The sequence below is a fragment of the Pelmatolapia mariae genome, linkage group LG10_11, assembly GCF_036321145.2.
Source record: "Pelmatolapia mariae isolate MD_Pm_ZW linkage group LG10_11, Pm_UMD_F_2, whole genome shotgun sequence".
In the NCBI taxonomy this organism is placed as follows: Eukaryota; Metazoa; Chordata; class Actinopteri; order Cichliformes; family Cichlidae; genus Pelmatolapia; species Pelmatolapia mariae.
Genome location: NC_086236.1, coordinates 71692377 through 71711996, shown reverse-complemented (window position 1 = coordinate 71711996; position 19620 = coordinate 71692377). Strand labels below are relative to the sequence as shown.

Genomic DNA, 19620 nt, shown 5'->3' with positions numbered 1-19620 from the left:
AATGACCTTGTAGTACCATATCACCCTATTAGAGCACTTCGCTCTCGCTCTGCAGGCCTACTTGTTGTCCCTAGGGTATTTAAAAGTAGAATGGGAGGGAGAGCCTTCAGTTTTCAGGCCCCTCTTCTGTGGAACCAGCTTCCAGTTTGGATTCGGGAGACAGACACTATCTCTACTTTCAAGATTAGGCTTAAAACTTTCCTTTTTGCTAAAGCATATAGTTAGGGCTGGACCAGGTGACCCTGAATCCTCCCTTAGTTATGCTGCAATAGATGTAGGCTGCCGGGGATTCCCATGATGCATCGAGTTTTTCCTTTCCAGTCACCTTCTCACTCACTATGTGTTAATAGACCTCTCTGCATCGAATCATATCTGTTATTAATCTCTGTCTCTCTTCCACAGCATGTCTTTATCCTGTTTTCCTTCTTTCACCCCAACCGGTCGCAGCAGATGGCCGCCCCTCCCTGAGCCTGGTTCTGCCGGAGGTTTCTTCCTGTTAAAAGGGAGTTTTTCCTTCCCACTGTCGCCAAAGTGCTGCTCATAGGGGGTCATATGATATGATTGTTGGGTTTTTCTCTGTATTTAATATTGTGCTATCTACTGTACAATATAAAGCGCCTTGAGGCGACTTTTGTTGTGATTTGGCGCTGTATAAATAAAATTGAATTGAATTGAATTGAAATCTCTCACATCTCAAAACTCGCTCTCTCTCTTTTTCTGCTGTCTTTCTTTCACTCTCTCTCTCTTGCCCTCACTCCTAAAACTTCCCCCTCTTCCTAAACAAGCAAACGTCATGTTGCCATATCATATTTTGATTGGTTGACATGATGCATTTTAAACCTGATTCTGCTCTTCCCCCCTCCTCCCTCACCCTCTGCTTAGCCGAACTAAATTCATGGTTCTCAAACTCAATAGTTATAAATCCGAGCTCCTCTTGGTCGGCACTAAATCAACATTATCTAGAACCGACAGTTTCTCTGTCACTACCTTGCCTGCCACACAGCCTATCATGACACAATGACTGCTGTGTAGAACTGGATCAGCAGCTCCTGTGCAATACTGTACTTTCCCAGTTGTCTCAGGAAGCACATCCTCTGCTGGGTCTTTTTGAGGATGGAGGAGATGTTGGTCTCCCACTTCAGGTCCTGGGAGAGGGTGGTACCCAGGAACTTGAAGATCTCCACAGTCCATGCCAGGCTGTCTAATATGGTGAGGGGGAGCAGAGTTGAGGGATGTCTCCTGAAGTCCACTGTCATCTCTACGCTCTTAAGCGTGTTCAGCTCCAGATTGTGCTGACTGCACCAGAGTACCAGCCACTCAACTTCCTGCCGGAAATTCATCACCATCCTGAATGAGGCCAATGATGGTGGTGTCATCTGCAAACTTCAGGAGTTTAACAGCCGAGGTCTTGGAGATGCAGTCATTGGTGAAGAGGGAGAACAATAGTGGTGAGAGGACACATCCTTGAGGGGCACCAATACTGAGGGACCGAGTTTCAGAGGTGATCTCCCCCAGCCTCACTTGCTGCTTAATAACTCGCCGGTCTCCGTTTCTTCCTGTGAAAGGCTTGGGTGTCATCCTCGACAGTACTCTATCTTTCAATTCACACATTAATAATGTCACTCGGTCTGCATATTTTCAGTTGCGCAACATTAATCATCTCCGTCCTTTTCTCACCCCACATGCCGCTGCCATTCTTGTCCATAGCCTTGTTACTTCCCGGATTGATTATTGTAATTCACTTCTTTTTGGTCTTACTCAAAAATCCACCCACAAGCTCCAACGTGTCCAAAACTCTGCTGTCCGTATTATCACCAGGACCCCTTCTGTCCACCACATCACTCCTGTCCTGCAGCAGCTTCATTGGCTCCCAGTCAAATATCGTATCAATTTCAAAATACTCTTGTACAAATTTAAAGCTATTCATCATCTCTCTCCTCCATATCTCTCTGATCTGGTTCAGATCACTGCCCCATCTCGGTGTCTTAGATCTTCTTCTTCCCTTTCTCTCTCTGTCCCCTCCCACCGTCTTGCCACCGTGGGTAGCAGGGCTTTCAGCTGCTCTGCTCCTCGACTCTGGAATTCCCAACCTCCTGATTTAAGAAATATCTCTTCCTTCTCTCTCTTTAAGTCATAACTCAAAACTCAAATGATTGTGTAAACTGCTTGCTTTTATGTTGCTTTTATTATTCTACCGTGTACAGTGTCCTTGAGTGTTCTGAAAGGTGCTTTCAAATAAAATGTATTATTATTATTTTTCCACCAACACAAAAGGGCTGTTTTTTGTTTTGTTTTTATTTTCTGCTCATAAGCAGAGAGTGCTTGCTAGCCCTGTCTTTAGACAGTAAACGTGACGAAACTATTCAGGAAAAAACACCACGTATATATTGTTTATCATGACTCTGGTTTTACGTGGCCTATCAACACCATTTAAAAACTGGTATATATCACCTTGTTGCTTTGTCATCTTGAAGTGGTCATGTGATTGGCTTACCACGACTACCACGACTTACCACGCGGGAGCGCGAGCAGCTGCTTAAAGCTGTAGCGCCCAGATTACTTACATAGACAGCTACTTCTGTGCAACTGATATAAGGTGCAGTAAGCTGAAGACAGCTTCAACCGTATGTTGAAATATAGGAACGGGACCGCCCCGCATTTTCTTGTTGGTAACGGTAACGACAATGTAACGATAGAAATAGTAATTAGTGTTGAATATCAACACTTCACCGAGTTCTTTTGATTTCTCATAGGCATCCGATGGAAGACAACACACTGCTCAGTAGACCATTTCACACTTTATTCTCTTACACAATTACTAGAAGGGAGATGCGTCCTGCATGACACGGTGCCGCGGATCTCAAAATGGTGGTGTGCCCCTAACAGTTTTATTACAGAAGCTCTCCCATTCTACTCTAAACAACAGTGTCTCAGTAACTTTCCACTAGAGATGGTCCCCTCTTATCTACTTTTTTCTAGGCAAGCGTGAGCGAGAGTCTACAGCATTCTCGTTACTGAAAAAAGTAACGCCGTTAGTAACACCGTTACTTCTAACGCTGCTATTCCCATCACTGGTTGTCTGTGGAGAAGTGGACATGGCTCATAACCTTTTTATTGTAATTGTACAATAAAGGTGTAGCAACAGTGTCGCTGTGACCACCAGAGAGCGCTGTCGTATTTCTTTCCTGGTTTACTTTTTCCAAACTGTGCAGCAAACACACCAAGTTTGTTAACAGGTGATTCTTTTAGTTATGTTTGACTGATTGTCCCAATTCATTAATTGTAATAAAATCTTTATTATAAAGTTGCTGATCAAGTTTATTTGATGAATGTTTGAAGTTCAAGTTTGGCATGTTTGTTGAACATATTTCTTTGACTCTTGACATGAGCTGAACATAAATTTGTGGCTCCTCCCATGTCACTGCTACCTTTTCTGCACGTGTTACCTTATACATCATATTTTTTATGCTCGCCTTTCTCACAATGGAGAGCATAAAGAGGAGGTGCTATTGGTAACAGGTTTGGCCAGCTCTTGGTTTCCTCTTTCCAGTGTACCGCTTACTTGATCAGACTTGTTTGCTTTTCAAACTGAGTTGTTAAGTTTTTGTTCTTCACTAACAGGTAAGTCTTTCATGTTGGATTCAGCTTGTAATTCAGACTAATTAACAGTTATGTATTTATGTAAAAATTGTGGTTGAAGCTAATCGTTGTTCATCGATCTCCATATTGCAAGTTTTAACAACATCAGAAAAGACATCAAGTTGAAACTGATTTTAGGATTTCTGGGAGACAAAAATACAACTTATAAAGTAAGAAGTCTAATAATAAATATAAAATATAGTACATATATTTATCCATTGGTACAGGTGTTTCAGGTTATGGGTGGAAAACAACACAAAAAGAGGCAACTGGCCAATTTTAATATGACTTCCTTGTTCTTTGAACAACAGCGTGCAGTAAATAAAGCTGGGGCTGGTGCTGACATCACTATGTGCTGCACATTTATCTGCTAAAACTGAATTTAACTACATTTCTGGAGTTTTTGAAATGTGTTGCATTAAACAGAAAAAGTTTCTTTTATCTAGCTTTGTTGATTTAAATGTGGCAAAGATTATTGAGAAACTATTTGGCGACAGTTCAGAAAATATTTCGGGCTACTTGGACCATCTTTGCTAACACCTTTATCAAAAAATTGTAATTTTCCACCTTCAAACACTGATGCGGTCTTTAGAAGTTGGAGAGATAAAGGACTTAGGACTGTTAAGGACTTATACAGTCAGGGCACCTTTCTATCTTTTGCTGACCTATCATTTAAATACGACCTGCCTAACTCTAACTTTTTCCGTTATCTTCAGGCTAGAGATTTTGTAAAAACGCAGTTTCCTCACTTTCCCAATTGGCCTCCAGAAACAAGTCTGGATATCATCCTGCAGACGAACCCTCATCAAAATAGACTGATATCAGCCTTGTATAAAATGCTAGATGCTTTGGTCCCCAAATCCATTTCTCATACTAAGCTGAGATGGGAGGAAGAGCTACAGACAACCCTACCAGAACAGCAGTGGGATTCTGCCTTGAAATTGATTCACTCGTCCTCAATTTGTGCCCGTCATGCTTTGATTCAGTGCAAGGTGGTCTATAAAGTACATTATACAAATGATAAATTATCTAAAATCTATCCAACCGTTAGTGATGCCTGTAGCAGATGCGGACTATCGCCTGCCAACCATGTCCACATGTTTTGGTCTTGTTCGAAACTGAGTGCATTTTGGAGGAATATATTTGACACACTTAGCCAAGCATATGGCCAGACTGTCCCTCCTAACCCACTCTCCACAATTTTTGGTATTCCTCCCGACTCGAACTTATCTGGCCCCCTCAAACAGGCCCTAGCTTTTACCACTTTACTAGCTCGGAGGCTTATTCTGCTGAAGTGGAAGCTCCCCCAACCCCCAACTCATGACCAATGGGTGAGGGATGTACTCTTTAACTTAAAGTTGGAAAAACTTAAATTCTCTCTATAAGGTTCTATTAGGGAATTCAACAAAATCTGGAAATCATTTCTCCTCCTGGTGGATACCATCATTTTACTTCCTGAATTCGAACTGAACTGAGCGAAGCTACATTATAAAGTGTTTTGTTTTGTTTTTTTTGTTGTTGTTTGTTTTTTTCTTTTTTTTGTTTTTTTTTGTATTTGTTTTTTTGTGTGTGTGTGTGTGTGTGTGGGGGGGGGGGTGTTGTTATCTAGGGGTTATGCTTGCTATGTATATGGGTTTTGAGATGGGTTTTTTGTGTGTGTGTGTGTGAGGGCAGAGACTGGCTCTCTGCTGTGTCTTGTCTAGTGTGGACCTGATAGGGGGAGAATTCGGGTTGGGGGGGTTGGAGGGTATAATGGTCATACAATTGTTCTGAAATCAAGATTGACCTTGCAGTTGCTAACTTTGTATGTCATCATTGAAATCAATAAAACAAAGTGGAAATAAAGATTATTGAGAAAGAGATTTGAGGGAGGGAAACATTTCAGCAGAAATGAAAGATTAAAAAATTAATAATGACAACTTTTTGTCATGTGAAGCAGAGGCAGGCAGGAAGTGGGCGCGAACACAGGACTGTACAGCTAAAACTAGAAAAGTTTTAGTTCTAGAAAACTAGAACTAAAACTAAAACTCCAGGAAACTAGAAACGTAGGACTGAAACCAGAAACACAGGGAGACTTACACACATAAGGAGGTACAACAGGACAAGAGGCAAAGGAAAACACAGGGCTTAAATATACACGGGAAAAAACCCGACTACGGACCATCACACTTTTATTATGAATATGATTGTTATTATGATGATGTTGGTTGTTATTATTATGCCAGGAATTATCTATAGAGATCAAACCCATTTTTTGGAGCAGACGACAAACATATTTCTGCTGTGAAGTGAAAATTTTAAACATAGAAGTTTATGGCAAGTGACCTGCTGTTGTAGCCGACACAGTAAAGTGACTGGGCACATCATTGCTGGATTCCATTTTCAGCACCTGGAAGTTGCCTTTCCATGTAAAACATTCTTGTAAACTAGTATTAGCACAGTGAAGAACCAGTGTCACCCATTAAAGTCAACTTGAGAGCATCCAGTGATGTGATAGCCTCCCGGCATCAAGTCGGTTTAATTAATTAACAGATTACTTTTAAAATTCTGTTTAAAGCTCCTTTGGTGGAAAGTGAAGTTAAGTGAAGGGAAGTGTTTGGGTCAGATTGTTTTTCCGCTAAGACTTTAATCTGATTCAGCTCATTTCAGTTGTATCCTGTCTCTCAGTCTCCAGGATCTCAAGACAGGATGTCAGTGACTATGTCCAAGGCTGATGGGGTCACTGTACTTACTCTGACCTCTGACCCCCAAAGTCCTTGGCCTCCTCTGTGCCAGATCTTCAAGAACCTTTGCTACAGTCCAGTGTGCTGCAGTGTTTCTCAGCACCTGAGAAGCCTCAACAGAGCTTCTCAGACAGTGCTGGGGGTGAGCTACAACCATCTATACATCACATTTTATATTATGTCTATTTTTTTAATTTGTAGTTTTTTCTTAAACTGCACAATGTTCACTGTTCATACTGTACTTCATTTTTCACAGACTCTGCAGATAATGATCGGGCTTCTCAACATTGGACTTGGACTTATACTCTATTACACTCGGACCTCCTTTTACTTAAACTACTTAGGCTTTCCATTTTGGTTGGGTGCATTGGTAAGGAAATAATGATGGATATGTATATATATATATATACATACATATATATATATATTGTCTAATAAGCAGCACAGTGGTTGTTATTGTTGCCTAATAGCAACAAGGTTCTGGATTGGGTGTGAGTTGTGTGTGAGTTATTTCTGGGTGATCCGGTTTCCTCCCACAGCCCAAAGATGTGTTTCATGTTAACTGGTAATTCTAAATTGGCCTTAGGAGTGGAAATGAGAGTGTTTGGTTGCCTGTTTGTCATAAATTGGTGACCTGTGTCGCTCCCTTGTTAGTGAGATTTGGTTAAGAAAAAAAGATGACCAGATTTGTTTTTCCATTTCACATCAGGTCATGCTGGATACACAAGATGAGAAATGAAATGCCAAAAAGAGCCATGTAAACCAAACCCGTTACAGTAATGGAATGGGAAGCAACTGAGTAATCTTTAAGAGAAGATCATTTTGGGGGTTAAACATATCTTTCCACAGGGTTAAATACGTGACAGAAAGCTTAATTGCCAAGTTTTGTCCAAGATCTATCTAAATGTGATGACACCAGTGCACATTTACAAACACCAATTCATAGTTTTGCTAGGTTACATAAAAAATTGGCTATAGTTCAAAATAGCAGTTTACACAAACAAACTATACAATTGTTTTCTCATGGTGAAAAGTTTATTTACAACATATCCTGCAAGAAGAAGGGATAAAATGTCCATAAAGACCCCTCCTGTTCTTAAAATGGACGTTTTTCTCTGTTCCTCTCAGTAAAAAGATGGACATGAACTTTATTTATGTATTTATTTATTTTGTCTTTTGTCTAGTTCATCATGTTCGGCATTGTGTGCATTTTGTCTGAGAAGTATCCAAGTCCATGTTTGGTGAGTATTTCAGCTGTAAAACATTTTCATATGATCTCTAAAGGACTTTTTGATGTCATGTCTTATTCTTATTTGCATTCAAGATAAATATATTAAACATGTACAGTATGTCCTACAGCATACACACACTTACATAAATACTGGAGGGAAGTTTGTTGAGGGAAGACTTAACACCCCTCTAGTCTACATATAACTGCTGCTGCTAAATTATTTTTATCAAATAAAATACTTTGATCACATTTATTTCCCACTCCTGACCCCACCTCCAACTTTTTGCACTGCATCTTGAAACAGTTTATATTACAAACAACAAGGATGTGTACATCCTCCTCATTGAAAGAGTGTCCACTGGCCTGTAGGTGTAAATAGACTGCAGAGTCCTGACTTGACGAGGTAGCTCTTCTGTGTTGTGCCATCCTGCGCAACACAGAAGAGCGGCGCATGTTCAGGGTTTTAAAAGCCACAGAGACGCGGTGTTGAGAAAATATGAGTCTCAACTGTTCGGATACTCCTGACATATACAGGATCACTAAGGGTTTTCACTTAGGCAGCACTTGTCCTTCTCTCCTGGATCAGCTGGAGCTTTCTTTAGGAGCCTTCCCAGCTTTGACAAAAGTCCAGCTGGGATAACCACATTTACTCAGGGCCTTCTTGATGTGATGTTCTTCTGCTTCCCTGACCGCTTTGTCGGTGGGGATGGTGTTCATTCTGCATTGCAGCGCGCTACTGACACCCAGATTGTGCTCCACTGGATGGTGAGAGTCAAACCTTAAATACTGATCCGTATGTGTAGGTTTACGGTACACATCAACATTTAAATGTCTCCCATTACTGATGGAAATCTCACAGTCTAAGAAGGCTAACCTGCAACTTTTCATATCCAATGGTACTCATGGTCTTTGATCGGTGGTTGTAGATCAATGGTCATGACAATTTGCATACTAATGGTCAAGAAACTGACCTCACAGCCCATTGTTCATCAGTGGTGCCAGTTTCAGTCATTATGCAAATGAGACTGAAGAGGATGGATGAGTGACCAAACATTTCTCCCACTGAACCAGCTTTCTGGGATTTCCGTACCTGGATGATTGAGCATGCATGGAGACGTCACATTAGATTTCCTGAGAGATTACACTGAATAGGGGATGTGATCCAGAACTCGTTCTGTTTCTATATTTCATTATGTCAAGAAGAATAAAGGAAGAGGAAAATGAAAAAGACTCAGATTAGCTGGCTAAGGTTAAAAAACTGCTGCCTAAGTTTAAACGTAACTTCTGTAAAATTATAATTCACGTCGAAGGAGCTCTCATTTTTTAGAAATCTGGCCAAATTAATGAACCCCCTCCACAAATGTGATTATCTAGACTTGGGACCAGGAAGCAGAGTTGCAGTGTTATTATGTGTCTCTGCAGCTTCTCTCCTCCTGTCACCCCCATTAAAAAGAAAAATCCCATCCTCTGAGAGACTGTGTCAGCTGCCAGACAAAAAACAAAAAATAAACCAGCAAAAAACCCTAAAAAAAAAAACAAAGAATAACAATAAAGTCCACAACTATCCACAACTGCACCAAAGCGTTTTGAAAGTGCTCTCAAAAACGCATATATTTCAAAACGGAGCTGTCCCGTCGCAGTGTGGATGCTTGAAAACGCAGACTTTCTAAAACGATGACGCATTTTAGTCATGTGATGCAGTCATGTGACCAATTAATCCAAGCTAGCGGAGGGCATCAGCAGTTTTTTTTTATTGCTCTCAATTTTGACAGCCCTAAAAAAAGATTAACATCAGTTTGCACATGCTCCAGATAGCTTTTATTCAAATTCTTTAATTTGCGCAAATTCACTCGCTTTTGCGCATGCGCAGGACTGTAACGTAAGCGTTTTGGGCCGTTTCAATGTAGACGCACAACTCTGTGAAAATGACTGAAAACGCTAGTGTGGACGCAGAGAGTTTTCAGATGAAAACGGTATTTTCAAATCTATCCGGGCTAGTGTGGACGTAGCCTAAGGGGAGACAAGGCTAGAGACACAAATATGAGACAAGAGGCGAACACTCCCTCTAACCCACATAACCCACATAATTTCCTTAGGGATTAATAAAGTATTGTGATTCTTAATGATTTAGGATACATGACCTGCCATTATCCAATGACACATCTGCTTACCTGTATCTTTTGCTCGTTTCTCCTTGTAGGAGCCATAATTAAATGTATTGAATTTTAATGATCACTGGGTTTTCATTTGTTTGGTTGCTATGGTGATGTGTAACGGGAGTCACGTGGGTGGTAGCGGCGACATTAAGAGGGCGTTGTCAGTCTGTCTTTCACTGGTTTGATTTTGACAGAGAGGAGGGCTGGGTAGCCGTAGTTTTTGTTGACCGCAGCACAACGAGTTTCCCCTTGTTGCATTAGAGCTGTGATGTTTTAAGAGTTTGAATCGCGAGCCGATCACATTGCTCTATAAACTTTTCAAGCACTTTAATAAACAAGCAAACAATTCCACCTCTCGCATTATTGCGTACAGTTGACAGCGCGTCAGGCAAATAGGCAGGCTCCATCCCCGGCCTCTAGCGACTGTGGAAGTCGCTACACTCCTCCTCTTCTTTTCTCTTTTTTTTAAACTTTAAAAACGGGTTGTGTGTGAGACTTTAAATCAACAAAATATAAAATATACATTTTAAATTGTTATTGATCCCTTTACCCCTGGTCCTAAAGTGTATATTTATTTTCTTACTCTTCTATTTATTGTTTGTTTACTTGCACTGCTGTAACTGGAGCCTCGTCGTCTCGTCTCTCTATATACTGGACTGTATGTAGTGGAGATGACAAAGTTTACTTTGACTTCAGCAGCGAGCAGGCGCACCGAGGGCTCTCGCGCTCACTTTTCGCGTATAGAATTTTGAAAAAACATCGGTGCAAATTATAAGTCTGTATCATGATGTCTGCTGTTTTCATGTTGTTGGTTTGTTTTTACTTTGTTTTATTTTGCGAGTTGGTTATTAGATGCTGCTCCCGGCCCGCCCTCTGCTCCCTGTGCTGCAAGCAGCAGGCACACCTCGCAAACGGAGGGCGCCCTTACTCGCAGCAAATGGGCGATAGAAAACCGATCGGTGCCTATGCCATCCCCAGTATGCGCTGGCATGATGTCGGGGAAGCATGAGTACGAGCATTTTTTTTTTTTGCCGATGCCCGTGATGCCGCCCCGGGCAACCGCCCGTGTCGCCCGTATCTAAAACCGCTACTGGAGACAAGGGACCGTCAAAGTAAAAAGACATGAACACAAGGGAGCACATTGAACACCTAAACACTGGAAGAAAAATAACAAAAAATCAGAAAACTCTAAAAACTGATAAACACAAAACATAAACATGGAGTCAGATTGACATCTACGACAGAGATTCAAAATCTGAAGAATCATCAGAATCAGATACTTCATTAATCTGAAGTGAAGAATAAGATTAACAAACCAAAAACAGAAACACAAACTTAACATGAAAATCACAACCATCATATCCTAAAGCAGCAACTAGACAGAAACCAACATTTAGATTAATGAAGAATCCAGACATGACTACGTAAACATGCGTATTCACAGAGGCTATGATACTTTAGTCTAAGAATGCACGAAGTGTCATTTATTGTTTGGATATTTTCTTGTACATTAACTGATCATTTTTGTTTTTCAGGTCGTCCTTACTGTGATTCTGAATCTGACTGGAGTTGCTTTTGCCATCACAGGCATTGCACTGTACGGCATTTATATAGGACACATTGATTATTGGTGGAACTATGATTGCTATGGCTACAATGGCTACTATGGCTACAATGATTACCGGTATGGGAGGAAAACAATAAGTCCTCCATATTTAAAGGAAAAACTCCTTCAGGAGAAATGCTTGGAGGGCCAAGCAGTGCTGGAGGTAAGTTAGGGAAAGCAGAAAGAAAAATAGCACATATACACTATATGATACTATCTCATATACTGTAATATATATCATTTTGAGACTTTAGATGAAACACTGTTGTTTGTGTCCCATCAGATGCTCCTGGGAAGCATCAGTGCTCTGATGATCACCTTGTCTGTTCTGGAGCTCTGTGTTGTGATAAGCTCTGCTGTCCTGGGAATCAAGGCTCTGAGGAGCAAAGAAAAAGGACAAAACAAGGTAGATAATGGACAACACAAAGGTTCAAGCACATTCTGATAAACATGTTAAATAGTAGAAGATGTTGGCTGAACACATGAAGTGTTCTTGCAGGAATTCTGTTTGTTTTGTCTGAATATCAGTGAAAGCAGGTAACAAACAGTGAGCCTGTGCAGTGTTCTCATGCTCTCTACCAGTTTGAGTGAGTCAGTTAAAGTTTATATCTGATGTACAGACAGAGAGCAGAATTACAACATAAAACAAAACAACAGCCCATCATGACTTTAAGGCACGAAGGTCAGTCAGTCCAGAATATTTGTGGAACTTTGTAGTAACTGGCTCCCACGTGGACCGGCCCAGGACAGCAAGTTCAGAGTTCAGGCTGCAGATTTTAGGGAGAGACTGTGTGAATCAGAGCTTCATGGTGGAACTGCTGCAGAGAGAGAGAGAGCCATGAGGAAGAAGAACTGTTGGGACTAATAAAACCTACACCTCCAAAAAAGATAGACCAGAGGAAGTTTGAACAGCTGTGCCCAACTTTATATTAGTGTGAACAACAACAGCTTACCACAGTTTGTTTTAATAACAATAAAATAAATTGTAATTGCACGTTATTTTTAATGCTGACTTACATTAAATATTTCATTAAACATTGATTCTTTTTTGTATTCCTGCATGAAATTGTCATCAAAGTGTGCGCAGTCGTGGTTGTTTGTGACTGGAGGGAGTCGACACTTTACAAATATTATTTTTCTCTTTTAGAGCACTGACGACCCAGAGCTCTACAAACCGATGCTGGAGGAAGTCAAAGCACAGCCTGTGGCATTAACAGCCTGACTCTGTTTACAAAATGTCAGCGATTTACACACATTCTTACTAATCTTTCATGCTGTCTTCCTTCTCTCACCCCAGCCGTTCTCAGCAGATGGCCCCGCCCCTCCCTGAGCCTGGTTCTTCTGGAGGTTTCTTCCTGTTAAAAGGGAGTTTTTCCTTCCCACTGTCGCCAAAGTGCTTGCTCATAGGGGGTCATATAATTGTTGGGTTTTTCTCTGTACCTATGAAGCGCCTAGAGGCGACTTTTGTTGTGATTTGGCGCTATATAAATAACATTGAATTGAATTGAATAACAGCTAACTGATAATATACAAATTATGACTGTGTGTTAATGTAGTGACATATCTTATATTTAGTTAGATCCCAGCACCGGGTTGGTAAAAAGTGATTGATAAACAACAAAATTATTGTTATAAGTCAAAGTCCTGAGCTCAGACGCTGTGCAGTAACTTGAAGTTTATTCAATCAAAATACAAACTGGCAACTCTTTTCTTTCTTTTTTAGTGTTTAAACAGGGAATGTCAGGTGGAGGTTTTTACTTTTAAATGAGGTTTGAAATGTTACGAAACTCAAGAATTTACTTTCCCAGACTGTAAATGCTTTCGCTTCAGTCGCACCTAACCTCTGGAACAACCTCCTTCATGCTGTTCGCGCATCTGACTCGATCCAGACCTTCAAGGCTCGATTGAAATCCCACCGTTTTAGTTTAGCCTTCCCAGCTTCCTAAAGCATGCCCTTTAAGTGTACTTTCTTGCCCTCCCCTTTTCCTCTGTTTTGCTTATATTGTTTTATCAATTTTATTTTTAAGTCTTACTTGCTTATCTGCGTACTTGTATGCTTGGGTAATCAATGCCTCCCACTTGCTAGCGTATCTGCTTTTGTATTTTGCTACTGTTTTATTGGATTTTGTGAAGCACTTTGGTGTATATCTGGTTTTGAATGCGCATCTCTGGTTTTAAATGTGCTATACAAATAAAGTTGTATTGTATTTCTTGGCATGTTCAATAAAACATGAAAGGTTCAGCTGTTGTGCGTTATGTGTTTATTCAGATTTCGTAATCATGAATCAGATGGAGACCAAACCACATTCTCACTTCTGCCAAATACGAGGAAGAACTAATTGTAACAGGTCTGCATTTAGTTCCTGGTTTCCAAACTGCACAGCAAGCAGCCAGTCTGAGTTTAGGTTTCGTTTAGGACCTTTTTATTATAAGTTACATGCTGTGTTTAAAGTTTAAACTCATTAGAAGATTCATGGAAACATACAATGTCAGTCAACTGAGAGAGTGAGAGGTTCATATTCAGTTAATAGAAACCATTTAAATTTCACTCACATAATTATTTTAATATTTAATTAGTTAACAGCAGAAATTGTGAAATGGAAAAAGCAGTAATGATTAGGTGGATCTCTGATTCTATGCATCAGCTGTGACTCTGTCCTGCTCACTGTCTGCTCAGTTTAAAACACAAAAAAATGCTGTAAAAAAACAAACAAACCTGAAACCAAGAAACACAAACGGAGATGCAGGAAAACCACTCTGGACGACGGCGGGGATAAATGCAGATGAACCAGCAACTAACAGAGGCAGACACAAGGCTTAAATACACAGAGGGATAACGAGGGAATGAGGCACAGAAGGAGAACACAGCTGTGAGTGATCAGACACGACGAGGCAGAGGAAATGCAAACTAAACACACTGACATGAGACAGAGATCTCCACAACAAAACAGGAAACTCAAAACACACGTGAAGACACAGACTCAGAGAAGCGGGCTTAACAGAAGGACCTGACTACACTAGAGGGGATACACAGGTAGGGAAGACACAGAACAGAGGGAGCACAGAGTAAACACTGGGAAACCCAATAACAAAACCTAAAAACTAGAAGTTAGGAAGTACTACAAAACTAGGGAGCTAGAAATACTAGGACAGAAACCAAAACACAAACAGTCATAATTCATAATAAAATCAAACGTGAAAGTACAAACACCAAAAACACTGGGTGGTTAATGCTGGTTCTGATAGAGAGGTGCTAGAATACACAGTGCATCCCTGTTTGTTGCATGTGGCAGTGTTTCCCAAACTTTTGGATCTACGGCACATATTTCACATTAGAAAAATCACAGGACACACCACCAAACAAAAATGTCACAATAAGAATATTGATAATTTTTTCTGAGCAACAGGCATAGCACCATCAGCTCAGTTTGTCCCTTTCTTTGCTTTCTTCTGAACAGTACTCATGCTGGGCCTTCATCTGGGTTTAAATTTTCTCCAGGACCCAGGTCAGGTTGACTACTGTTTCTTTTCAAATATCTATCTATTGCTATTACGCCCTGTGAATGTAATTGTTCTGCCCATTACTCATGCCGGTCGCTTAGAGTACTAATCAGGTGGAACCAGATAATCTTCACAATTTCTTTTACATCACATGGATGGTTGGGTGTGTGTGCTTACCTGGGGAACACCTGGCACCAGGATGCATTATGGGAAGAAAGCAATGCTTTGGATGCAGTGTGATGCTTTGGCTAATGTTCTGCTTTGGGTCTTGCCATCCATGTGGATGATACTTTGACACAGACCACTTACCTAAGCATTGTTTCAGACCATGTACACTCTTTCATAGAAATGGTACTCCCTGGTGGCTGTGGCCACTTTCAGCACAATAAAACACCCTGCCACAAAGCAGAAATGGTCCAGGAATGGTTTGGGGAGCACAAGAATTAGTATGAGGTGTTGGCTTGGCCTCCAAATTTCCCAGATCTCAATCCAATCGAGCATCTATGTAGAAGTACATATCCCTGAAAGATATATAAACCAACATTGTATTGAACGGCGTTAAAGAAATTTCCTCCAGTGAACAGCAGTCACCCAGTGACCTTCACTGTGGAGACAAACTGTTAAATTTGAAGCATTTGTTGGCTTTTTAAGTTGTCTGAGTGTTGAATGCATATTTTGTTGTGCATAAAGTGACCCAAGTCTTGTATTTTAGGTCATACTCAACATGATTTTGTATCTCACTGGATTTGGTATCGTCATGGCAGCTTTTGTTGTCTACACCATAAATATCTATACATCTATGCACCATGGGGAAATATGGAACAAATCCCTGGGGCTATCAGCTGACAATGGTAAGTGTAGGGAAGAAGAAGCTGCAGAGCTAATCTCATCCTCCATTATCACTCATCCATCTCTAATTAACGAAGTAAAGAATGAGATTTCACCAAAAGTCAGTCAAAATTTTCTGAGAGTAACAACAAAGAGTATATTTGTTTGTGTCCAGATGGTGATTCTAGTGATCAATCTGCTGCTGATCGTCTTGTCTGGTGTGGAGGTCGGCGTCACCATGACCTCTGCCTTTCTGGAGATCAAACCTCTTCATCAGGGACAAAACATGGTAGAATATGGACAAAGATCATTTTTAAATGTATTTTAAACCTGTATTTCCCCAGAAAGTTATATGCAAAGATAAAACTATTTCTATTTGTAAGTTTGCATATTTTGGGTGAAACCTGCAGCATCACATCATAAGCATCACATGAGCTAAAATTCATTGTATTTAAGTTAAAGTAAGCCTTTTCATTTTGATTAAAATACTGGCTTTAGTCTTCCTGCTTCCAGTCTTTGTGCTAACCGCTTTCTGGCAGCCTCATATACACAGTCATACAACAGTCATGTAAATAGCTTTAAGGCCACATTCAGCAGGAATGATGTCAGTGAAGGGAGCTTTTTGTGTGAAAATAGGAACATGTCTGAAGATGACCGTAGTATAATTTTTAGGTGTCATGATGTTGAATATATGAATTTTAGCACTGTGTATATTTACTCTGTTACTGTCGATCTTAGACTTAGTTACTTTTCAACATTGTAATCAATTACTCGACCCATTCAGTAAAGACATAAAAACACATAACAATGTTTGCCTGAGAATGTGAGATCAAACCTTTGTAACACTGTTGCTGTGACACAATTTGTCCACCAGAGAGCGCTGTTCTCTTGTCACAATTGTAATGAGGTTGGAGGTTGAAGGCACAGGGAGGGAGTTAAGGGGGGCGACCAGGGGCCCAGCAGCAGCGGCTGAGCAGGTCTGGAGGCTGAACTGCTCTCCCAGTGCTGTCCAGAACTTTGTTTTTAATGGACTCTTGTGCTCCAGTTTGTTTTCCTCTTTTTTTTTTTGGTTCATCTGCTAACCTCCCCTGTGTCTCCATGGTTCATGTATTCAGATATTTCCAGGTTTCATGGATTTATTTTCTCCCAGTTGACGTTTTTCTTAGTTCTCGTCCTGTTTGTGTTATCGTTTATTTTATGGTTTTTTTTGACCACAATAAAGGCTCACTTTTTGTCAAGTTCAGTCCTGCGTATGTCTGCTTCAGGGTCCACACTTCAACACACTGGCTACCCAGCCGTGAAAGCTGAGTTGTGGTCAGGTGCCCAGCACATCACTTATTCAACAATCAAGTAATCCATATTACAGCATGAGTAGCACTCAGTTAGGTGAAGTGAAAAACTTGCTGGGACTTGCCCTCATGTGGACCAGCACAGGAAAGGAACTTTGTTTGTTTTATTTTTGGCAATTTTTGCACATTACACTTCATGTAGTCCTGTGTTGACTGTCTGTTATGTGTGATTTGTAGCACCATGGTTTTGGAGGAACATTGTCTTGTTTCACAACGTACTGTATCACTTTACATGGCTGCAATGACAATAAAGCCACTTGACTTGACTTGAAGATGAAGAACAAGCTCGATAGAGCTCAATATCAGCTGACATTCATAACTAAAACATCAATGAAGATGAAGGATGTTTGCTATTGTTTGGAAGTTTTTCAGCATCTTTTCTACAAACCACTGCTGGAGGAAGTCACTGCACAGCCTGTGGCATAAATGTCTTGACTCTGTGTACTGAAATATCAGCGAGTTACATTCCTACATTCTGACTCTACAGCCTCCAGCCCTCCAACTGAAGTCATCTGTAACTCTTACATAACTCATTAATGCTTGAATTTTTTTCCAGTGAACTTTATAAGAAACTTTAAAAGATATCTGCTGGGTATGTAATGAATAGTTGATATCTGGAAGTGCCGAGTCAAAGAGTTCCTTTACTTTGACCAGCCTGGGCTGAACAAAGTGAATCAACGTGGCGTGTTCAAGAAAGCATTAAAAATACAAATGTGTCATTATTTGAGTCAGATTGTGTTTGTGTATGAATGAGATCATATGGAGATCAAAAGATATGTTTGTGTTGCCTGTGGAGAAGTGGACATGGTTCATAACCTTGTTCTTGTAATTGTACAATAAAGGTGTAGTAACAGTGTCGCTGTGACCACCAGAGAGCGCTGTCGTATTTCTTTCCTGGTTTACTTTTTCCAAACTGTGCAGCAAACACACCAAGTTTGTTAACAGGTGATTCTTTTAGTTATGTTTGACTGATTGCCCTAATTAATTAATTGTTATAAAATCTTTATCATAGGGATACAGTTTAAACTAGTTAGTGCCCATGAAATTTTTTACTTGATGAATGTTTGAAGTTTAAATTTGGCATGTTTGTTGAACATATTTCTTTGACTCTTGACATGAACTGAACTAGACATAAGCTTGTGGCTCCTCCCATGTCACCGCTACCTTTTCTGCAGGTGTTACCTTATACATCATATTTTTTATGCTCATGTTTCTTACTATGGAGAGCATAAAGAGGAGGTGCTATTGTTAACAAGTTTGCCCAGTTCCTGGTTTCCTCTTTCCAGTGTACCGCTTACTTGATCAGACTGCTTTGTTTTTCAAACGGAGTTGTTTAAGTTTTTGTTCTTCACTAACAGGTAAGTCTTTCATGTTTGATTCAGCTTGTAATTCAGACTAATTAAGAGTTATGTCTTTATGTAAAAAATGTGGTTTAATCTAATCGTTGTTCATTTATCTCCATGTTGTAAGTTTAAACAACATCAGAAAACACATCAGGTTGAAAGTGATTTTATGATTTCTGGAAGACAAAAATACAACTTATAAAGTGAGAAGTTAATATTAGTCTAATCATATATATAAAATATAGTACATATATTTATCCATTGGTTCAGATTTTTCAGGTTATGGGTGAAAAAAAAAAACACAAAAAGAGGCAACTGGCCAATTTTAATATGACTTCCTTGTTCCTGAACAAAAGCATGCAGTGAAGCTGGGGCATGGTGCTGACATCACTATGTGCTGCACATTTATCTGCTAAAACTGTGGATTTAACTACATTTCTGGAGTTTTTGAAATGTGTTGCATTAAATAGAAAGAAGCTTCTATTATCTACCTTTGTTGATATAAATGTGGTGAAAATTATTGAGAAAGAGAGATTTTTCATGTAAAAACTGAAAGAGCAACAGGAGACAATTCATCAGAAATGAAAGATTAAATAAATAATAATGACAACTTTTTGTCATAGCAGGAAGTGGACCCAAACGCAGTAGTCAAACACAAAAAAGTAACTTAGGACGGCAGCTTTATTGCTGGGGAAATAAACCAAAACCCTTGAGAATAACTAAGAACAGAACACTGGAAAACTCCAGGAAACCAGAAACACGCGGAGACTTACACACATGAGGAGGTACAACAGGACAAAAGGCAAAGGAAAACACAGGGCTTAAATATACAAGGGAATAATGAGGGAATGGGATTTAGGAGGGAAACACAGCTGGGATTAATTAGACATAACAAGACAAGGTGAAACAAAACTAGACCCACTGACACTGGACATGGGATTGTCAAAGTAAAACAGGAAATAACATGAACATCGAACCAGGAACATAAGACACAACAGAAGGAACACAAGGGAGGCACAGAGAAAAAACCTAAAGGAAATTACAGCAGTGCTAAAGAATAACTAAGGAACATAAAATACAAAAAAAATCAAATCATGAAAACCCCAAAAAAACCGAGAACATTGAATAAACAAAAACCAAAACAGGGAGTCACCCACTACGGACCATCACACTTTTATTATGAATATGATTGTTATTATGATGATGTTGGTTGTTATTATTATGCCAGAAATTATCTATAGATA

At 40.0% G+C, this 19620-nt stretch overlaps 2 protein-coding genes across 4 annotated transcripts in view; both read left to right on the top strand.

Moving 5' to 3' along the window:
• The first annotated feature begins 6327 nt into the window (after window positions 1-6327).
• On the top strand, window positions 6328-12600 carry LOC134637538 (transmembrane protein 176B-like). Its single transcript, XM_063487990.1, has 6 exons — window positions 6328-6504; window positions 6619-6732; window positions 7547-7603; window positions 11285-11518; window positions 11639-11761; window positions 12503-12600. Exons 1-6 carry the CDS (start codon window positions 6328-6330, stop codon window positions 12575-12577), a joined length of 780 nt encoding a protein of 259 aa, XP_063344060.1. The 3' UTR covers window positions 12578-12600.
• Window positions 12601-18293: 5693 nt separating this feature from the next.
• The window catches only part of LOC134637474 (high affinity immunoglobulin epsilon receptor subunit beta-like), a 28589-nt gene continuing 27262 nt past the window's right edge, over window positions 18294-19620 (top strand). Inside the window, exon 1 of one of the 3 annotated variants that reach the window (XM_063487907.1) lies at window positions 18294-18391. The gene's annotated coding sequence lies outside the window, so the exon portion shown is untranslated. The remainder of the gene's footprint in view (window positions 18392-19620) is intronic. The other 2 variants (XM_063487906.1, XM_063487908.1) reach the window with 2 other exon arrangements.